Below are 20722 nucleotides of genomic sequence, written 5' to 3' on the forward strand. Positions count from 1 at the left end.
CGGGTGAAGAAGGGGCAGGTGAAAAAAGTAGAATGCTATGAGGTTTTGTGTTGTGCTTGTGGGTGGAAGTGTGGCCTTCTCCGGAGTAGGGCCTAATGGGTTGTCCTTGAAGGCTGGGCTGTTGTGCTCCTGCAATTTGGGGTTCAGTTGGTGTGGTGGTTGTGCCCGGGAGGGGGGGTTCCGTTGGGTTGTAGTTCTTTGCACCCTCCAAGTCAGGTTCCAAGAGGGTTTCCAGATTAATGGAGTTTGCTTGTGTTTGAGCATGGTTTGTGGTTGGGTCGGGTGGTTTGTTCATAAATGTTTACTGTGGGATGCCCATTCAACGTATGAATCTAGGTGCAGGAGTTTGTGCTGTGGTTATGGGAAGAGGGCACTTTGTCTTGGGGGGAGATGCTAGTGTGGCGGTTCATGTGGAAGAGGGCGATCTTGTGTTGATGGCCACGTGGAATGTGCAGGGATTGAATTCCCCAATGAAAAGGAGATCTGTGCTAAGCAAACCAAGGGACATATCTTCCTCCATGGTATTTTTACAAAAAACACATCTTCTTGCACAGGATGAGAAGCAAATTAAAGCCTAGGCGTTCCCACGCCAATTTTTGTATCGGGGTGGGGTAGTGGGGGGGTAACGGAGGATGACTATCTTGGTGGGTGCAAACACAAAAATGGCGGGGTCCCCATGGTGACCCTTTGACATTTTCTTATTTTTTCATGATGGGCGGCCACTATTCAGGCACAGCCCCTATTCGAGATTCTGATTAAATCTATTAGTCAGCACAAAGATAGGCATTAAGTAAAAATAGTTTATTTTATTCAATTCAGAGTGAGAGTTCAGAAGTCCTATCACTTCACTTGTAAAACTTATGTTACAACATTTCAAATTAATTGAACTGCAGTCGAGTTTTATAACATTTTACAATAAAATTGTGATAAAAATTCCTTTGTCACATCATTCACAAAACATATCGTAGAACAATTGAGAAAGAGGCAAATACTTAATATCTCAAGTGCAAGATACCTATTGCCTACGCACTGATGCAAAAAGCATATGGCGCAACTCTTGACACTTATAGTTCAATGTTGAAAAGTTTCCCAACGATGAAGAAGACTTTTTTTTAGTGATATGTATTTTTTGTAAGGAAAACAAAGCTAAAACACGTGAGTCAGCGGATCACGATCTCTAAGATTAAGGGGTCTTCAGGACCTTCAGGGACGCTTTGTTTGTGTCAAATTCCTATTGTGGGATCGTATGTTCACGGTCGTTTCGCAGTATGTCCCTAATGTTGTCAAGATGTATTTCTGGAAAACGTTCTACTTCAGGTGCTCCCTTTCGCTAATGGACAAGTCATGATTGGAGGTGATTTCAATCTGATGCCCAACCCCCAGGTGGACTAGAGACTGCCTCCTACGAAGTTGGATTTTAAGCATGCTACTGCCTTCGGGCGGCTTCGGCGTGATTTGGGTCTAGTGGACGCTTGGAGTTTGGCCCATAGGGAGGAGAGCGATTTCTCTTTTCATTCACACGTTCACGGGGGCTTCTGTTGATTAGATCTCATGCTTATTCTTAGTGCATTGTACCGTCTTTCCGAGGGGTGAATATAGGTACATGCACCCTGTCCGACCACTCCGCGGTGTCACGGTTCCTGGCAATGGTAAACAGGCCTGAGAGACCCTGACACCCATGGAAATGATATGAGCCAATGCTTAGTGATCCGGTGGTGACCAAGAGAGTTGGGGGAGGTTATTTCCAATTACTTTAGGGAAAATAACTCGGATCCTTCACAGAATGTATGGGATGCCATGAAAGTTGGTGTCAGGGGTGGGCTCGTTAGCAAGTCTGCTGCTTATAGTAGAGAGCGGCAAGTGGTTAGAGTATGGTTGGAAGGGGAGTTTAGTCGGGCGTAACAGGAGCATAAGCGATTGGGGTCCCGTAAGGCACTGCGCAAACTTAGATTGACACGTAAAAAGCTGGAGGTGCATGTGGCGGACAGGACAGCACAGCTCAGGCATTGCTGAAGACCAAACAGTATTATGCTAATGGTAATCGAGCCAACCGCCTTCTCGTAGCCAATCTGCGTAAACTCCAAAACCGGAACACAGTGTTAGCCTTGCACGATGGGCAGGGGGCGATCCACTGGGGATTTTTGCAAGGCCCATTTCAAGGCAGTATTTAGGGGGGAGACTGTTCTGGCAGAAGTTCAGGCTGACTATTTGCGGATCGTAAACCTGCCTATTCTGTCTATTGAGAATCAAGAATTTTTGGAGATGCTCATCTTGTCGGGGAAAGTGGAATGGGCGATCAAGTCCTTAAAGAATAAGCCTCCTGGTCACGATGGATTTACAGCTACCTTTTACAAGTGTTGTGCAGGCAAGGATCCGGTACTCTGAGATTCCTAGCATCTGATTACCCTCACTAGCATGGACTCGTAGCTGCTCTCGAAGATCTTAGCCTGCCATATAATGGAGGTCCTCCCTGGACTCATAGACGTTGACCAAACAGGATTTATTGTAGGTCACAACACTCAAGACAATGTGAGGTGGTTTCTGAACCTACTGGAGGTGGGGCAGCATTCAGGGGGTGATATGGGGATTGTCACGCTGGATGCCCACAAGGCTTTTGACAGACTGGACGGGGGTAACCTTTGTGGGGTTCTGTAGCGGTGTGGGTTTGGGCTGAGGTGCCTTCAGCTGGGTGATGGCAATATATCAGAACCAATTTACATCCCTCGGGGTCTAGTTTGCCAATGCCCAGGGGCATTTGACGGGGATGCCCGTTGTGTCCGTTGATTTTCACATTAAGCCACTCGCTAGCTGAATCGGAGCTAAAGGGGCTAGGTAGGGGATCCATGTTGGAGGGATGGACTATGTGTTTCTCGACGCAGAAAATGTGTTACTCACCCTGAGTAATTCCGTTCTTCCCTTGCTCAGGTGTTGAGTGAGCTAGATGGATTTGGCCGGGTCTCTGGGTTCAAGTTAAAATATGACTAATCACATTGGCTGGATGTTTCTTTGAGGCCCCAAGATTGGAGTGTGATCTGCGCTCTTGCCCCGATACAGTAGACTCAGGAGGCGAGCCCCTATTTGGGGTGATCATCCCTGAAAGTTTCTCAGACGTCTTGCAGTCTAACTTCCCGCTGCTATTCCAGGAGCTATCTGAAGACTTAATTAGGTGGAGTGGCCAGGAGATCTCTTGATTTGGCTGTATTGCAGCAGTCAAAATAAATCTTATCCCTCATCTGCTCTATTTGTGTGCAGCTTTTCCGGTGAGGATCCCTGACTTGGATCTCTGCACACTTCAGGGGAACATTTTCAAATGTATTTGCGGAAATAAGCATGCTAGGATTGCAAAAAAAAAGGTGCTGCTGAAATAAGCTGGGGTGGTTGGCCTGGGTTCCCGAATATCTTTTGCCATAATGTAGCTGCGCAGCCCTCTCATGTTTATACTTGGGGTGACGCCAATCTGCAACCAAACTAGAAGACAATTGAACAGGCCCATCCGGTCGACGGTCAATCTGACCCAGCTGTTTTATGTGGAAAAGAGATATCTGGCGCAGGAGTGGGGATTCTCACTGCTAGCCACAACTAAAAGCACACTTTACTTTGTGGGAAGGGCTCACCGTAGGTTTGGTGTGTCTATGGGGATGGACCTCTTTCGGCTGTATCGGATAATCATGGGGGAGCTTTGGGAAGTAGATAATGGGTGGTTTGTTGAACCTGCAACAGCTATACAAGTATAACCATCCAATAATGTTTGAGTGCAAACTCGCTTTTATGCTACCGGAAACAGAACGGTTTTGTTACACGCAACTGCAGCTTTGGGCTTCTCATCCACTCACGAAGCACGGGGCCAGCAGGCCATTGATATGATATGGTAGTTTATTTATATAGCGCCTATACACAATGTGTTTCAAAGTGCTTCAAGGCAAGGGAAGGAAGAAGGGAAAATACAATGACATTCTTACAGGCCATGAAGAGTAAGGATGTGAAATTAACTAGCGTACTTGGCCTGACAACATTTCAGTGCAAGAGCTAAGACATAGATAAGGAAGGGAGGGGGAGAGTGGGAAGGAATGTAATCCTCTAGAGCTGATTTTTACAGGGAGGCTTGTCACAGGGCCAGATCTCAAAGCTCTGTAGGTTGCTGGACACGCGGGAGGGATCCTGTTGTGTGCCTACCATACATGGCTAAATGGGAGACTGAGGGCCCATAGAGGATGAGACGTGGTTGAGAATATGGGGAAGGATATTTAAATCTTGCAGATAAGCAATGTTCCTATAAATTCTGTTACAGATGGATATCTCACCCCAGAAGGGTTGAACCATATTGCTGTACATTATTCTGCTTCGTGCTGGCAGGGTTGTGATACCGTAGGTTCCCTTTTTCATATGGTGTGGATGTGTCAAAAGGTGAGCCTCTTCTGGAAGGAGGTGCTCTCCATCATTAAGGACATCGTGGGGTTTTCACTTCCCATGGACCCATGGGTGGTAATCCTGGGTGTCACAAGTGAGGGCCTATTCCTTCTTATGGGTCCATTGGCCACACTAATTGCTCACCTCCTCCTGGTGGCGAAACTGGAAGTGGAGGATGGGCCAGTGATCCAGATGTGGTGGGTAAAAGTATGGGATATCCTGGTTGCTGGCAAAATTGGGTGTTATGCGACGGGAGATATGCCAAATGTATCTCTGTTTGGAAGCCGTTCATCGATTTTGCAGAGACTTATCCTGCGATAGTTGTTAGGCCTCTGATGCAGAACTTTTCATTATTGTAATATTATTTGATTTTTGGGGTGTCGAATGGATCGAGTCAGCATGGGGGAGCGGGCGGGAGATGCTGGGAACTGTTTTACTAAGCACCTTATTTGTATCACATGGAAGTTTGTCACCAGGAGTCTTTGAACTGCGCCTGTTACTCATGTGCTTCTCTGGCTGTACCCACAGTATGTTAAATAAACGTTTTTGGAAGAAATAAAGACTGGTCAATCCTATTCAATATTTATTTCTGACTTGAATATGGAATTTGGAGGGGGCCTGATTTAAAGGGAACATTAATCTTGCAAAGAAAAAAGGCAGCATGATGTTTTACAAGACTTCTTTTTCTAACAAGTGTACATCTGATTATTGCGGATTGTTCGATGAGAATGGACAAAAAAGTGCTTTGACTTATTATTTAGATCTGTGGATGCATACTCACTCCATCAGCACCGTTCATAAATTAAGCACAATTGGAAAAAAGGGAATTTGTTTTGCTCTTAAAGATGTAAGTATTTTTTTACTTTTTCAAAAATGGCGATGTCTGATTGATTATTGTAAGTAACCAAAGATATGTTTATTCACACACCTTTTTTGTTGAACAAATTCCATATCCTCATGTCATATCTTCATATAGTAATCTTCTAAAGCGATCAGATCCTCTAAATTAAATCCCCAAAACTATCTAAACATCCTTGTATCATAACTTCATATATCCTCTCTCAAATGATCACATTCTCTACACGTGTTTCGCTGTAACAGCACATCAGGAGGATTGAGATTTGTAATGTATCAACCAAATTCCTCTTTTGTAGGCATACAGTATCTATTTGTGAGAGAGTTTCTCTTGCTTTCCAGTGTGTACAATTGCACGCCAAATCTCCACCACCCGATATTGTCATGTGCATTCTCTGTAAAAAGTAGGACCTTTTTTTTGCTTTTATTCGTGACATGTATGTGCCGTAATTGTATTGTTCCCTGCATTATACTGATTTTAAATATGAAAATAAAAGTAAAGAGATTATTTTTCACAGTCGTTTAACTGACACTTTGTTCTTTGTATGCGATTTAGCTATTAAAACTGTTTTTTTCTTCTTTTGTAGACTGAAGCGCAAACAGCAAAGGAGTTTATCAAAATTATAGAGGCTGCCGAAAACGAGTACCAGGTTAAGATCTTCAAAATGCATGGCATAGATTTGCACTTAAGAAGCATCTGTAATTGCAAATGGATTTGTTTTACCATACTCGTGGCCTGCCTGGTAATAGTGACCATAGGTTATTCAATATTTGCGATTCCATGTCAATTGTGGCATTTTCAGCTACAAGTGATGAACAAAAACAACAAATGGTTTCTGAGGTGCTCCTTACACCTTTACCCCATGTATAATCCTACTTAACATCTTACTATAAATACTGTCCAAGACGTGAATTCTCTAAAAGAGAAGGTCATAGAGGCAGAAAAGCTCTGCGTTCTTTGCCACAATTCCCAAATGCGAGAACCAAGTTCTTGCTGAAGGTAAGAGCGTTGAATAGAACTGGAATGTACACTGCACAATATGTCAAGTCCCTCCGGTCTGAATCCTCCATTTCTGTTTGGGATGCCCACCATTAAGTAAACACTTTCTGCTTCCCTTCTTTGCCTTTAGGGTGCCCATTTCTTGGCATGATACAAATCATATTTGTATTTGCATTTTATTTATTTCTATAGCGCACCAGGCCCAGGGGCAACCGGGCGCTTAACTTAGTTACAACAAGATGAAAGCATAACAAGGCAATGTGACAGAGTATTACAAGATTATTACAGGAAGATTTACAAAATTTACAAAATATACATTCAAATGAATATCGATAAGGCAGTGATTTACAGGATAGTTAATAAAGGATGCAGAGTAGGTCAAAGTGCAAGTAGGGCAGTAAGCTGGTGTTAGCAGTCTTGGGCGTGCATTCTTTGATGTGCAGTCAGAATGTGGAATGCTAATCCCTGGGCTCTGGGCAAAAACGTGAACCATTGATTTGAGAACTCACTCTTTGTTAACCTTTTTGAATTTCTTCTGCAAAACGCCATTTCCTTGGGGCTTCCTCTTAAGACAAAAAAGAAAACTGACCAAGTTTGGCAGAAAAAAACCTATAGATTGGTTTCATCATCATTCTGGGTTTGCCCTACTTTGCATGATCCATGACATGTTTCCACGTTAGGTGATCATTGTATAAAGTTGGCTTACAGCAATCCGCTGTTTGTAGTGGGTGCCAATCAGAATAGTTGCCTGGCTTAACTGTGCTAATGTTATGCTACTCAGTGTTCAGTCCAAGTACACTATTGTTCTTAATGTCCTTATTCCTATTTCTTCTCACCTCTTAAATTGATTCTTTCATTCCTTCTCTGGTATGTGACTCCAGGTCATTGTTAGATGGACCTGGAGACTGCAGCCATTTGAGACCATTGGTATCCCCAGGGCAGGTCACTTATCAGAGTTCGATAAGCCCAACATCTGAAAACTACCATTTGCAGAATACACCTCTTGTGCGGGAGAAAAACCTTGGACCGGATGCTGCAGCCACCTTCTTAGACCACAGTCCAGAACTTTGCCACAGAACTACTGCAGGAGAAGGGATTCTTCAGCCTCCCCATTCCTCAAGTTGAAGGTTCAGCACTCAGCTGGGGTTTACAGGAGCAAGCCACACCTAATCCTAAAAGTGGGGAGCTTTCCAGCTGGTTAACTTGAATCCGAGCAACAGCTGCCACCTGTTCAGTATAGGGCGCATTCTTTGTGATCCTAGAAGTTAGCTGCCTTCTTTAAAGACTCGGTCTGGTGGCAGGTCTACAGTCTCCCTGCCACAGAGACTGCTCAGACCAGTCATGTGATGAGTCAAGTTGGGAGAGAAGAGGTTACACTCGATTTCTGAACACTAGAAAGAGACACACGGATAGCATGAAGTCTATCTAAAACTGCCTGCAGATGTACTAAAACTAGGTTTCGCTGGTGGTCCCGCTTATCTAACAGAGGACAGAACAAGAAAAGGAGAAAATTATCAATTATTTCTAAGACTGTTCAAGCTTTTGACTCTCAACCTCTTCTCATCAACGAATCTCTATCATACATATTTAAAATTCAGGAGATAAGGCAATTTTGACAGGATTGTCACCCCTGAGAGGGTGAGTTGCCCGTCCAAACTTTCTACGCCCGCTGAGTGGGAAGCTTTCCGGATGAAAATGCTTGACATTTTCGACAAACTGGGCAAGGCCCCTTCCGTGCCTTCTGTTGAAGCCGACAGGGAACGGTCTCGGCCTGATACTCGCGCGGCCTCGAGCCCGGGTTAACGGTGCGATCCTCATCGGGAGCCTTCGAGGCCTTGTACGGACAAGGCACATAAGGATCGCTCGAGACATGAAGCGAGGTCACGGTCTTCGTCTCCATCGAAACCATCAAAACCCTTGATGCCATCGAAGCCGCCGACGCCACGCAAGTTGCGTGTCGGGTCCTCCACCCTGATCAGGCCATCGATGCCTTCGGAGCCGTTGTCGACGCTGACAGTTTCAAATTTACCAGCGCATCCCATGGCAACAGTGGAACCACCTAAAATGGCGGTTGCTTATTCCAAGTCGTCGACTTTAAAGCACCTGGCTGTGATTCCTGAGAAAAGGTGTACTCCTCTGCCAAAGAAGGATTTATTGAAGTCCCTCACCTCCATTTTCGAGGAGGAGGAACATTCTGATTAAGGGGAGGCTCCTTTTTGGTCTCCAGTTTGGGACCCCTAATGTGCCAGAATGCCTCATCTCGGAGGAGGGTCAGATGCAGGATCTTTGTGATACCTTGCACAATGCAAGTGGTATTAACACTTCTCCTGAGATTGAGTTCGGCAGGCCTGACCCTGGTGAGCATGCCGACTCCTCTTACCGACGCCTTATGTCAAGAGTGGTGGAGTATTTGGGCTGGGCCAGGCCTACTGCCCACTGTGATCACGTTGGCGGAACATCCAGTCAAAAGGACGTTACCAGGGGTAAGTAACTTGTTCTTCTAAAATAGGGTAAAGTGAGTTTGAGATAATGATGTATTCCTGTTCCTTCCCCCTTTCCTTGTATCTCTTGTGCCATGGTTTGGGTGCTGGCGCCTCTGCAGACTTTGACGTGGTTGGTCTTTCAGGCACTTTTGGTAAACCAGTCCGTTTAGAGGTCTAGCGACTTGCCTATGCCTTGCCGATGAGTGCCTGGCCATTGGGTGTAAGGTGATGAGTGCCCCACCGGTGCTCACTGGCATTGGGATTGGTTATTCTAAGTGCTAGTATTCATTGTCTTTTATTATAGTGCCTTTTACCAAATTTATGGTCCCAGCGTGCTTCTGGTGGAGCGCCTTCGGAAGGACTGAAGTCCAAAGAAATTTTGGAATGTTTGGGAGTAGCTATTATGTGTTTGTGCAGTTCAGCCAATAAAGTTATGCGAGGATGGCCATGACCCTGGTAGTCAACCATGTCCAAAAGGAGTGTGTATGGGCGCAGCGCAGGAATACTATGGACTAAAGGGGGATTGAGTTTACGGCGATGGAGAGTTATGTGGAAAGCTACAGTTTGAATTTTTGTTGTTAAAAGTAGCTTTGTTTTTGTGGAAGAGGTGATGTGCAATAGTGTTTGTGTTGTATGTGTATGTGCGTGCAGGGTGTGTGGAGTGAAGCCGTGCCTTCCACTAAGTTGCAATGGTTTGATGTGCAAGGGGAGAAATTGGTTAGCTGTACAGACAATGAATGATTCCTGAGTTCCATCTATGTACAAGGAGTATTGCTGCGTCACACAGGCGACTTGCTTGAATGCATAAAGGAGGTTGTTTGCGCGGAAGAGCTCGCTATCCCTTATTCCTTCTGGTGCGAAAACAAGGCTCCTGGTGCCTGGTTACGTGTGGTGGAGTTATCTGCCATGCCAACCATGGGCGAGGGGTCCGAAGTCCTGTCCTACGTCACGATCGGCGTGATTTCCCAAGGTGTATTTTAAGTGCAATGCATTACCACTCTCCAAGCCCATATGGGTGCAATACCTGGCCCACTCTCAGGGTTCGTTCCAGGTGCAAGTTGCTGGAGTGACTAACGAGTCCTCCATGTGTGCTTGGCGTTCCACAAGAAGGTAGAATGGCAGATCAGGCTGTTTAGGCAGAACAGGCCCGTGGCTGAGGTGGGCAGGCGGGGGAGGGTGTGGGCTGGGGAGGGGACTGCTGGCTGAGGCAGGCGGGTGTGTGATGGGGGTCAAGAGGTTGGGGGGGAATAACCAGGTTTTGAGGGGTTTACTGAAAGCCAGTTGATCCTCTATGCAGCAGAACGCGAGGGGGAGGGAGTTCCAGAATGTGGGTGTGAGGACAGAGAAGCCGGTACCTCCTAATCTGGGGAACTTGAAATGAGGGACTACCAGAAGGTGTGCATGGCCTGATCTGAGGTTTCTGGTGGGGTGGTAGCGGGAGAGCTTGCTTTGGAGGAATTCCCGGGCCTTTCTTGTGGATAGCACAGTGCGTAATGCACATTGCCTTGAAAGAGACCTGTCGACTGATCGGCAGCCAGTGGAGTGTCCTGAGTGCGGCAGAGATGTGTTCTCTCGGGAGAGTGTGAGGAGGAGCTTTGCTGTGGAGTTTTGGACCTGTTGGAGCATTCTCAGTTTGTATGTGGGTACCCCTTGGTAGAGGAAATCAAAGTAATGTAGGCGTGAGAATGGTGGTGAAGGCAAGTCCCTTTACGCACACTCCAGAATAAAGGCATCCTTCTAGGGAAATAGGCCAGGAAATAGTGGTGCAACAAAGGTTTAATTGTACATAATACAAAATATCAGCAAAGGACTCTGCTACTCGAGAGTGCTCTGGTTAATACAAGGACAAGCAGAAGCTTAAAAAGCCATGTGGCGTCATCATATACAGAACAAAAATTGTGCTGTTGATTGGTAAGACCGGATAGATGGGCCTGCTCCATAAGGGATGCCAGGCTACAATTGTTTTGTTTTGTTCTGTTGCTGTCGATCAGGAACCACGCGAGTCAGCTAGGCTTGTCTCAGTCTTGGGTGAAGGTTAGGGTGCTCACATAATACAATGTTACATCTAAACTAACACACTAAACTCCTTACTCCATCATTGTGGCATGCACCTGGGCGGCACAGAAAATGGTGCCGGGGGAAAGGAGAAGGGAGGATAAAATATAGTCAAGCTGACCCACACATTCAGGGCTTTGTTGATACCGCACTTTCTGCATTCAAGGTCCCCATCCTGGGTTTGATCTTTAATGTATCCCTCCCTGCACCTCGTGTTACAAAGACTGTTTTATGTTGGAAGAAATACAGTCGTGCACGCTTGGATCTTTTATGGACACCTGATTTGTGGTAGGACACAGGAGGGTCTTTTGCTTATCGTGGAATGCAGAGGTGTGGGGGTCGAATCAGTGGTGTGGGCCTAGCGTTTGCTCTCGCTGGGGGTTAGAGGCCGATTGGCAGTTTAGTGGAGATAAATGGATGCTGTGAAGAGCCTTGTGTTGTCTCACGCTCTTGCAGGGCGCATTCCTCTGAAAGATATTAAATGTTTGCAACAGTGGAGAGACAGTGTGGCCGTGAACGTCCGTGAGAACAGGCTCTGTAGATTCATTCTGCCTTAATGAAGTTGGGCCTAGTGAACTGGGTTCATGGAGTTTGGCTATTGGCACTACCTTGCTTCTACATTGTGTTTAATGGTGCAGTTTTCTTCCCCCTTATACACTACATCACTGCATATGGGGTTCGCCTCACCTGGATGCGCCTAGGGCGGTGATACTAATTTCCATCCCAACAATGGCTATCATTGCGGATACTGTATGGGGGTACGAGAGATGGGGGAAAAATCAGTTTGAGGATGCAGAGGTAGTGCAAATATGGAGACTGCATTGATGTGATGGGAAAGGGAAAGTGAGCTACAAGTGCATTCTAGGTTTTTGACATGGGGAGATGCAGTCCGGGCGTGTCCTAATGAATGCGGCCAAGGGATCAGTTGGGGAAGGAGAGCTGTTTTGCCACAGATTAGGATTTCTGTTTTTCCGGTGTTGAGGAGCAGGTGATTGTTCGTCATCCAGTAGTCAATGTCTGAGAGGCAGGATACGAGGTCTGGGAGGCGTGAAGAGGGGTAGTTTGTGATCTTGGTGTCGTCCGCATAGTTGTAAGAGGTGAGATTGAAGGAGCAGATGAGCTTTGACAGGGGGGAAGGTAGAGGTTGACAAGAAGGGGTGGGCGGCTCCCTGGGGGACTCTGGGACTGGGCAGGGGGCGGAGGAGAAAGGACTGAGGCAGACAATTTGGAAGTGGTCAGAGAGGAAAGAGATCCATCGGAGTGCAGATATCTCTTATGCCAAGAATCGTGAGGATGGAGTGGTTAATCATGTCGAAGGCTGCTGAGAGGTCAAAAAGGATGAGAGCTGCTCAGCCCTCAGTGGTCTGCTGTTCTTTTTGGGTCGTCTCAGATGAGACCAGGGAGGATTCAGTTCCATGCAGGGGTCTGAAGCCAGACTGAGCAGGGTCGAGAAGGCTGTGGGCCTCCGAGAAGAGGCTGAGCTTGGGAGTAGGCCATGCAGTCTAATAATTTGGCTATGAAGCGGTTATTGGGATTTGTGGCAGTAGTTGGAGGGGCTGAGTGGGTCAAGAGAGGGCTTTTTTTTTTAAAGTCGTTTGACGTGAGAGGTTTTGTATTCTGGTGTTAAGATACCTGCTGTTCAGGAGTGGTTAATTATGGATCTGGTGAAGGTTCTTGCAAAGGTGCAGGAGAGGATGTTTTTGAGGGCCAGAGGGCATGGTTCTCCCGGGGAACCTGAGAGGTGTCTATTGGTGAGAAGAATTGAGAACTCGGGAAGGGAGATTGCAGAGAAGAAGTTGAAAAGGGTAGGCATAGGGGTGCTGTTGGTATGGCGGCGAAAAAGTCGGTAGTTTGGCATGGATGGCTAGGTTCCCATCAATGGCTGTGTTGAAGTAATGGTCGGAGAGGGTGTCACACAGTGCCTATGAGAGAATGGGTGGAGAGTGAGAGCAGAGGGGGGGTCTTGAACCTGGAGATTATCTTGTGGAGTTCTTGACAAGGGTTGGTTTCATTGGCGATGCGGGAGGTGTAGAAGGCATGTTTGGCGTTCCTTATTTCGAATCTGTAGGCTCTCGTCTGCCTGGCCAGAATGTGTTTGTTTTGTGCAAAAGGGTTGTTCCGCCAGTGTAGTTCCAGCAGATGGTTGATGCTTTTGAGCAATGTAAGGTGATGGCTGCACCACCCGAGGGAGGGACCTGTGCGGTTGGAAGGCAGTTTTGTGGGGGCTAGACGGAACAGCGCTTCTGTGAGCCATTGGTCAAAAAGGTCTGTCTGGGGAGGAGGTATCTATCTGGAGGGACCATTGGGCAGGAAGGAGAGTAGGGCGGAGGAAAGGTCAGGGCAGATCCAGAGTGGGATCCTGGCGGGAGGGGCGGGCTGCTGGATGCAGGGGGCAAGGGGCCGTTGGATTCAGGGCTGAGAGAAGATAGTGATCAGTCCAGATGAGGGGGCGGGTGCAGGCGGATATCAGGTTGGAAGCTGAAAACTGCATCTAAGAATTACATCTAGTATGTCACCTGCAATGTGGGTTGGGCCTGATATGAGTTGTGACAGATTAAGGGCTTCCATGTTGTCAATGAGATGGCGGGTCATGGGGCTGGAGGTGGAGTTGAACCATTTGTTTAGATCCCCAAGAACAGTGAGAGTTTGGTGGGAAAGAAGTATGGCCGATACAGTGTCACGCAGGGAGTCTGCAAATTTTCTGTCATAGCCCGGGGTCTGTAGAGGCCTGTGAGGTGAGGCTTGTGGAGGATGGCTATGGCCCCTGTTCTGCTGGTAATATTATGGATGATCAAGGAGCAGCCTGTGGGGAAGGCTTGTGTGCAAATAGGAGTAAGTCATCAGAGAACCAGGTTTCAGTGATGAAAAGGATTTCAGGGTTTTCATCAGAGATGAGGTCCAGAATCAAGTGTTTGTTTCTGGCGACTGATCTGGTATAGATGGGGATGCAAGAGATGGGTGGGAGCGGGAGTGATGTCCTGAGCTGGGGTTGGGCGGGGAAAAAGGAGGGAGATGCTGCGGGTGAGGCAGGTTGGCATGGGTAGGATAGGAAAGGGAAGACGAGAAGGGGAAGAGGGTGGACATGGAAGGGCAAGTGGGGTAGGTGTATAGCAGGGAGGGAAGGAAAGGGGTCGCCAGGACAGATGAGGGGAGCAGTGTGGCTGTAGGCAAAAGGTCTTCTGCAGCTGGGTCGATGGGGCAGTGCCAAAGGTGTGTGTGGAGACAGAGGAGGGAGGATCTGCAGATTCTGGAGTTTTGGTTGAGACTGAGCAGCCTGCGCTTAGTGAAGTGAAGATGGAGGGCCTGGATAGGGGGCGAATGGGCCGGCTTTGAGCGAGGTGAGGGTGGTGGGGCAAGGGGTGGATAGTGGTGAGTGGAATTCGGGTGGGGGCTATCAAGAGAGAGTGAAAGGGGATCAACAGGGTTGTGGAGCGGGGGGCAGTGGTAGAGGTGTAGGAGAGGGGGAGGTGGAGTCGAGGTGGGAGGGAGGGAGGGGAAAATAGAGGTGGAGGGTGGGGGTGGCAGTGGAGGAAAGAACTTGTGGGTCTGGGCTGGCGTGCGGGTGCCAGGTGCATGTGGGGGCAGGGCAGAACCTTTATCATGCCAGGTTTGCGCAGGTGCTCCATTGCACAGTGCCAGTGGTGTCATTTGAAACTTAACCTTCTGGGTGCCTTACTGGTGCTTTGTTGTCTGCTATTGTTATTGGGTTCTTGTGTCATAAAGCGTTGGTATAAAGCTTTGGCTTTTGGGATATGTTCCTATGTTTCAGCATTTGTAACCTCTCTGCTTTTTATTGTGATTTTGATGATGGTCCACAGTTTACTCAGAATCTTGTCTTTTTGAGAGTATCTAAGTCTGGCTGGGTTTAACACAGGCCATCTGCATCTAAAAGAAATACCTTTACGCCTTAATGAATTGGATGGAGCTAAGATGATCATTATTATGAAAGATCCATATCGATGTATTTTATGGTGCAGCTTCATTTTCTTTTCCACAGCTCACTTTTTCATTAATCAGTGTACTGTTTTACATATCAGTGTAGCGTCAGCCAATAATTATTTAAATACCTGAGGAAATTAGATGCTCATAAGCTTAATATTAACAGTGTGGCAGATAGAAGCAATAATTCAAATAAGGAAAACTGTTAAAATAAATGCTCACCACACCTTAATACGCCAGCATACTAGGTAATGTTAACCTGTATCTTTAAGAACTCTGGTGCCATTGGTGTACCCCTTTCCTGTCAACCTTCAGGTTGGCACTGTTGCGTCTCCCCTCTTACTCGCAGCGTATCTAAGCATTAGTGAGGGAAATCGGTGGTTGCACAGAAAGCAAAAGGTTTTGCAGATGTGTTGGACAATTTAGCTCCAGTCCCAGCCTAACTCTCAATGACTCTAGGTAACTAGACCCCCTCCCCCGCCCGGTTCCAGATTGCAAAGTCTCATTGCAGTCAATTTGTCCAGTGTCTCCTATGTTATTTATTTCCACCACCTTACTCCTGGTTTGCTGCAACATCTTTCCTGTCCTGTTGACCCTACCCCCGCCTCCCCCCCTGAGTTCTCTCGCCTCTTTAATGTCTGGTGCACAAAATCTCGTGCATGGATTCTACTTGCCTAGGTCTCACCATCTCCCGGTCTGCACACTCTTGCCAATCTCTCCATCAGGAGATCTTCTGGTAGCCCTGTGTCAGTGCAGCAACTTTTACTCTTAACCCTCCTTTGCAACGCCCCATTATCCTGCTTTCTTTGACTGTTCCGCGTCCCTGTTAGGCAGGATTGTATGCAGTACCCTTTGGGTGCACTACAACAACCCTGAACCCCTGGCAATAGGAAGCCAACCTTTGGTGTAGTTAGTGTGTACTACACTGGTTGGTAGCGTTTTGAGCAGCCAGGCTTATCTCAAGAGGGGTCAATGTGAGCTGTAGGGGAGTTACACAGAGATTCACAGTAACGGGTATTGAAATAAACTCTTGCACACAAGGTTACCTGATTAAACAATTATTAATTAATGTACCAGTCAGTTTGAGTAAGCCTTCTTCAGAAGGGGCAGTATAATAGTGACACACAAATACACTCCAAAATACACACTCTTTGTTTTCAAATCAGTAAGTGCCCTTTTGGAATGGCACACACACTTCCTACACCTTCAGGTGACTTTAGAAACTAGGACTCTGTGGACATTATTATACCACTGTTTGCATTTAGAACCAGACTAAAGAGTATACCAAAGAAAAAGGGTTATTGAACAAAACAAGAGATCACACAAATATTCTGAAGCAGGTAAGTATTTTTGAAACCCCCAATGCAAAGTTAGTTCACCCTTTCCTGCAAGGAAGACCAAACACAATGTCAGAGGGAAGAAGAGTTATTCAAGGAGCCAGGCTAGGCCAAAGTCAATTTGGGCAAAAGTCTAGGTGAGCTTTAGCACTTCTTGCAGGTAGGTAAGTCTTGCACATTGTTTTAGAAGTCTTTGTTGAAAAGAAGAAATCAAAGCAGGGCCACAAGCTTATTAGGCTTGTGAGGTTAAGAAGCTGATAGCAACACTACAAAAGCAACCACGACAAGTCACATCTGAGAACAAGTGAGATTACACAACAAGAGGTAATTTCTCTTGGACTGTAAGAGTACCTTTGGTTGGATAGAAGAAAGGGGCTTTGGCTGGCTTCTGTTCCTGTGCAGCTCTGCAGATCCCGTTCCTGGTCCTCAGTCGTGGACGACTCCTGCACTGCAACGGGACATTCAGTGACAGAAAAGGACCAACTTCTATTCAGTGGCACTTAGCGGTTTCAGCACCTCGCGTCTAAGCAAATAGCAACACTGCAGACTCTTGGCTGTCGAGATGGGCTTTCCTTGCATCTCGGGTCCAGCACTCTGTTGAGGTGGCTCAGGCTCCGTCAGTCCTGCTTCCTGGGAGTCGGGAGGATCTTCGTGGAGCTCTTGGTCAACTTAAAAGCAACGCACCCAATCTGGTGTTCCTCTCTCTGGCTCTACGGTTTCCAGCAGCAACGGCATTGGAAATTCAACCAGCTTTGAGAGGATGTCCAGGTGGCTTACTTTGGAGTTGATTGGTCCCACCAACTCAAGGGGAGAAGTCGTCCTTGCAGGGTTTCTCTAGTTGAGGCGAATTCGGAGCTGGAGCTTCAGCACAGCAGCAGGGCTTCACCGGGCAAACCAACGGTCCAGGAGTTGCAGCAGGCGTCTCTTCCAAGTTCTTCTTCGGATTCCTTCGTCCAGTGGTCGACTCTGCCTTCCAAGCCAAAAAGCCTTGCCTTTTATGCAGATTTCTCCCATTCATTCCAACTTAGCTGTCGGTCACCCAGCAGGGTAACTGTCCTTGCCAGACAGCCAGCCGGCAAATCACCTAGGAGTGCATTCCTGTCTTCTAGGAGACTACGCACAGGGAGTTCCCGGTGCCTCCCTCGCTTCCTGCCCCTGCCAGACATCCTGGAGCCAGAGGCAGGCTTCACTCGTGAATCCCGTCAAAGGCAAAACAAACAAAGGGACCAAACCTAGTTTGACACGCAGAGTGAAGAAGGACCTTTCCACAAAGAAATTGTGAAAAAAGACGACCAGGCCATTTTGACAAAAATGGCACCCTTGGGTGCTGTACTGCAGGTGCGAACGCAGCCTGCAGTACAAGCACACCACGGTAGTTAAAAGTAAACCATTGCCACCAGCCATTCATTGAGGAAAGGAAAGGGGAGCCATTCATTGAGGATAGGATAACATAAAAATGTTACATGAGAAACTAGACAAAGGGGATACCAAGTAACCCCTCCAGCACCCAATTGTAAGATACTGTGTGCTGGGTCTATAAAGCTAAAAATATAAGTCCAGTCAATTTCCCTTTACTGCTCTTGGAAACAGTAGTTTATCCAAGAGAAGGTATTTAAACCTTGGCAAATCTAAAATACTTCCCTGTGCCACTCCACTGACTGAAGATGCTGTGTGACACAATGTAAAAGATGATGCCTATGGAGTTTGTCAGACTCCACAACCAAAAGAAACCAACACAGAAAACACATAGAATTTAAAAGTTCAAAGTCCCAAAGTTCAGCAAAAGAGCTGGGGGTCTCTAAGGTAGGAGGAATTTAGCACTAAACTGAGAATTCTCCCTAACAGTCCCTTTCTGGCAACTGTGTATAGTCTGCGCTAATCCTTATTGGTATTGCTGTCGGTAAAGACACTTCACCACAGAGCCAAGACGCGCCTTTTTTCTGCATGTGCTGTTAGCGGAGCACAGATAACTTAACATTGTTTGTCCCTTTTCAGTGCTCCACAACCACAATGTAAAAAAAAAAACCCTTATGGTCGCACAAGTTCTTCAGCACTTAAGAAATGTGGGAGGTTTAAAGCTGCACAATGTGCCCACATTATATAAAGAGAAAAGATGCAAGTTCTCTACAGAAACAAGGGTGGGCAGAGGGATAACAAAAGGGGACAGAAGACCAAGTGATCTTGGGCCGTTTCCCCTCCACAGGTTCTGAATTGATCATTGGCCCAATGCTAACGCAACAATGCCTCCAAACTTTGGGTGGTCTCTTATAATGAAGCTTTTCAGTCAACTCTCTAGTCTGAAGATTTTCTTGTAGGAGGGACTTACCGGAAGATGGATCAGGAACTATGTGTCTACATCTGACTGTACGAAAGACTACCAGCTCCACTGGCCTGTCATGTACCTCCTCACCTCAAAGCGCTGTGAAGATACAAATGCTTTAAAAATCATAAACAAATACATTGTAGAACATTTGCTTCTTGGTGGTCTATATCAAACTAAATGTATATGTGGGAGACCCCACTTGTATCGGCCCCTATGTCAAGCTATCCTTTATTCTCTTCTTCCCCTTCCTCCTGCATCTACCTTTGGATGTCACTGCAAAACCACCCAGCGTCGTCATTTTAGTGCTGCCAGCACATCATCACATAGCAGAACCACCAATGTTACTGCAGCTATGTACTTTAAATCCAGTGTTGAGTAGCCTCTGTAATGGCTGAATGCGATTTCCAGCAGAGCAGATCTCGCACTACTGTGAAATAGTTACAGGGACAATGCAGCAACCCTGATACGAGATTATTAATCTACAGCGGACCACCGGATCTGTACTAACACAATTCAGTCCAGTCTTTTCGTGGAATGTCCTAATAGGTTGTGTATACCCAAGTATCTTGCTAATTGTGTGAAAACTCTCCTGGCAAATCGGCATGCATTGTATTTGAACTTGGACAACTATTGCTATTCTACACTAATTGTTGGCTGTTTTTCACAGACTGCCATCAGCGAGAACTATCAAACCATGTCGGACACTACTTTCAAGGCCTTACGTCGCCAGTTACCAGTCACCCGCACTAAGATCGACTGGAACAAGATCCTTAGCTACAAAATTGGAAAAGAGATGCAGAACGCTTAAAAGGAACATTGCATGGCTGGATCATTTTACTGTCCTTATATCCAAATGAAAACCATTGCAAAAGTATTCAAAACGGCCAAGTTTCCCAGTCAACCCGGGCCACTGGAAATCACTATAATTAAGTAATTTGATTAGAGCACAAAGCTTAGCTTATGAACCATTATTTACCTTTTTTAATGTTTCTTTTTCTGGAAGAAAGCTGTTAAATCGCTTAATCTGAACTTATCCACTGCTTTCGTTCGTTATTGTAAAGAAAAAAGCATACCCATTAGATTTGGGCTAAAAGCCAGAACTGATGAAAAGATATTTTTACTTAACCCTGTAATTAACGTTTGGTACTTTAATATGGCGTGGACGAATACCACTCAAGTGTAATTGACTCAAGAAAGAACATTTCTAGTTTCAGAGTCATCCGGGATTTGGCATCTGTGTTCCTTTATAAACAGTCGGTTTTCTTTCCATTGTATGAAAGCATATTATGTTATAACCTTTGGAAAATCCGTTTATTTTGCTAGCACAGTGTTCCACTGAAACTTTTTCAAAGGCAGCCAAGGTATAATGTCAAGGTTTTGAAACAAAAGAAAGTACTTATTGAATACATGCAGTTCATGCTTTGTTTTGATGACTGCTGTTTAAAAATTAGCTTGAATTCCATCTGCCCTTAAGTTTTTATTTTTATTATACAGCCACAAATGTATTATAACACAGCAAATTGTAATATATATATAACCCCGTACTCCTTACCATGTCTGTTTTTTCTTGGATTGAAATGTACAACAATTCAATGTGACATTAAAATGCAAATTTTCTATTTATGCGAGTTGCACATAAGTTGTTTTGGAGAGTGTGGGCCGTGGCCTTTTACAGTCCTAACTGTGAATTCATAACTTCTCATTTAGAAAGTGTGAAGTAGTTGCATCTCAGATTTCAACTTGTAAGAACATTTAATAAGCGATGTGAAAGCGGCATCCTTGTCTCCTTTTGCCACAGTAGTGCATTTTGTGTTCCATTACCCTATCTTCACAACTCTGGTCTTCCCGCTATGTGGTCTTAGGGGTTAAGCCTTTTAAAAAGCAGGTTTTGCTAGTTGATATGTGGACTGTGTACGCTCTTTTGAAATGAAGGGCATCACTTGGGTATTTACTATTGGATTAGACCAATGTTGAAGTTGCAGAAGCTCCCTTTGAAGTACATGCTGCTACATTCCTTTGTGCAACAGTACTTGTGCTCACCAGCCGGTATATTACTTTTTAGCTGATAATTACATTTTGTAGTGTGGTGTTGCAAGCCTCTTCCTTATCCCAAGCCCCCTGTCTTGCCGTCAAGCTAATCGGACACTACACACCATCTTGAAGTTCATTTAGCTGCATGGGGATAATGGCAGAAAGAGTCCATTGTTAGCAGTCTGTTTTAGCAGCACCGGTTTAGTGTCCCCACCAGAGTTTGGTTACTGTGACAAAGGACGTATATGGGAATCCGAATAGTAGGGTGTGGAGAACCTTACTCCCACCAACC

At 46.0% G+C, this 20722-nt stretch overlaps 1 protein-coding gene across 1 annotated transcript in view; it reads left to right on the top strand.

Moving 5' to 3' along the window:
* Positions 1-20022, top strand: part of CAPZA2 (capping actin protein of muscle Z-line subunit alpha 2) — a 175919-nt gene extending 155897 nt beyond the window's left edge. Inside the window, exons 9-10 of the mRNA XM_069627932.1 lie at positions 5850-5912; positions 19067-20022. Of these exons, the coding sequence (XP_069484033.1) occupies positions 5850-5912; positions 19067-19207 (204 nt within the window). The 3' untranslated portion in view covers positions 19208-20022. The remainder of the gene's footprint in view (positions 1-5849; positions 5913-19066) is intronic.
* Positions 20023-20722: the final 700 nt, after the last annotated feature.

This window comes from Ambystoma mexicanum, chromosome 12 (assembly GCF_040938575.1).
Source record: "Ambystoma mexicanum isolate Mex_15411 chromosome 12, UKY_AmexF1_1, whole genome shotgun sequence".
Classification (NCBI taxonomy): Eukaryota; Metazoa; Chordata; class Amphibia; order Caudata; family Ambystomatidae; genus Ambystoma; species Ambystoma mexicanum.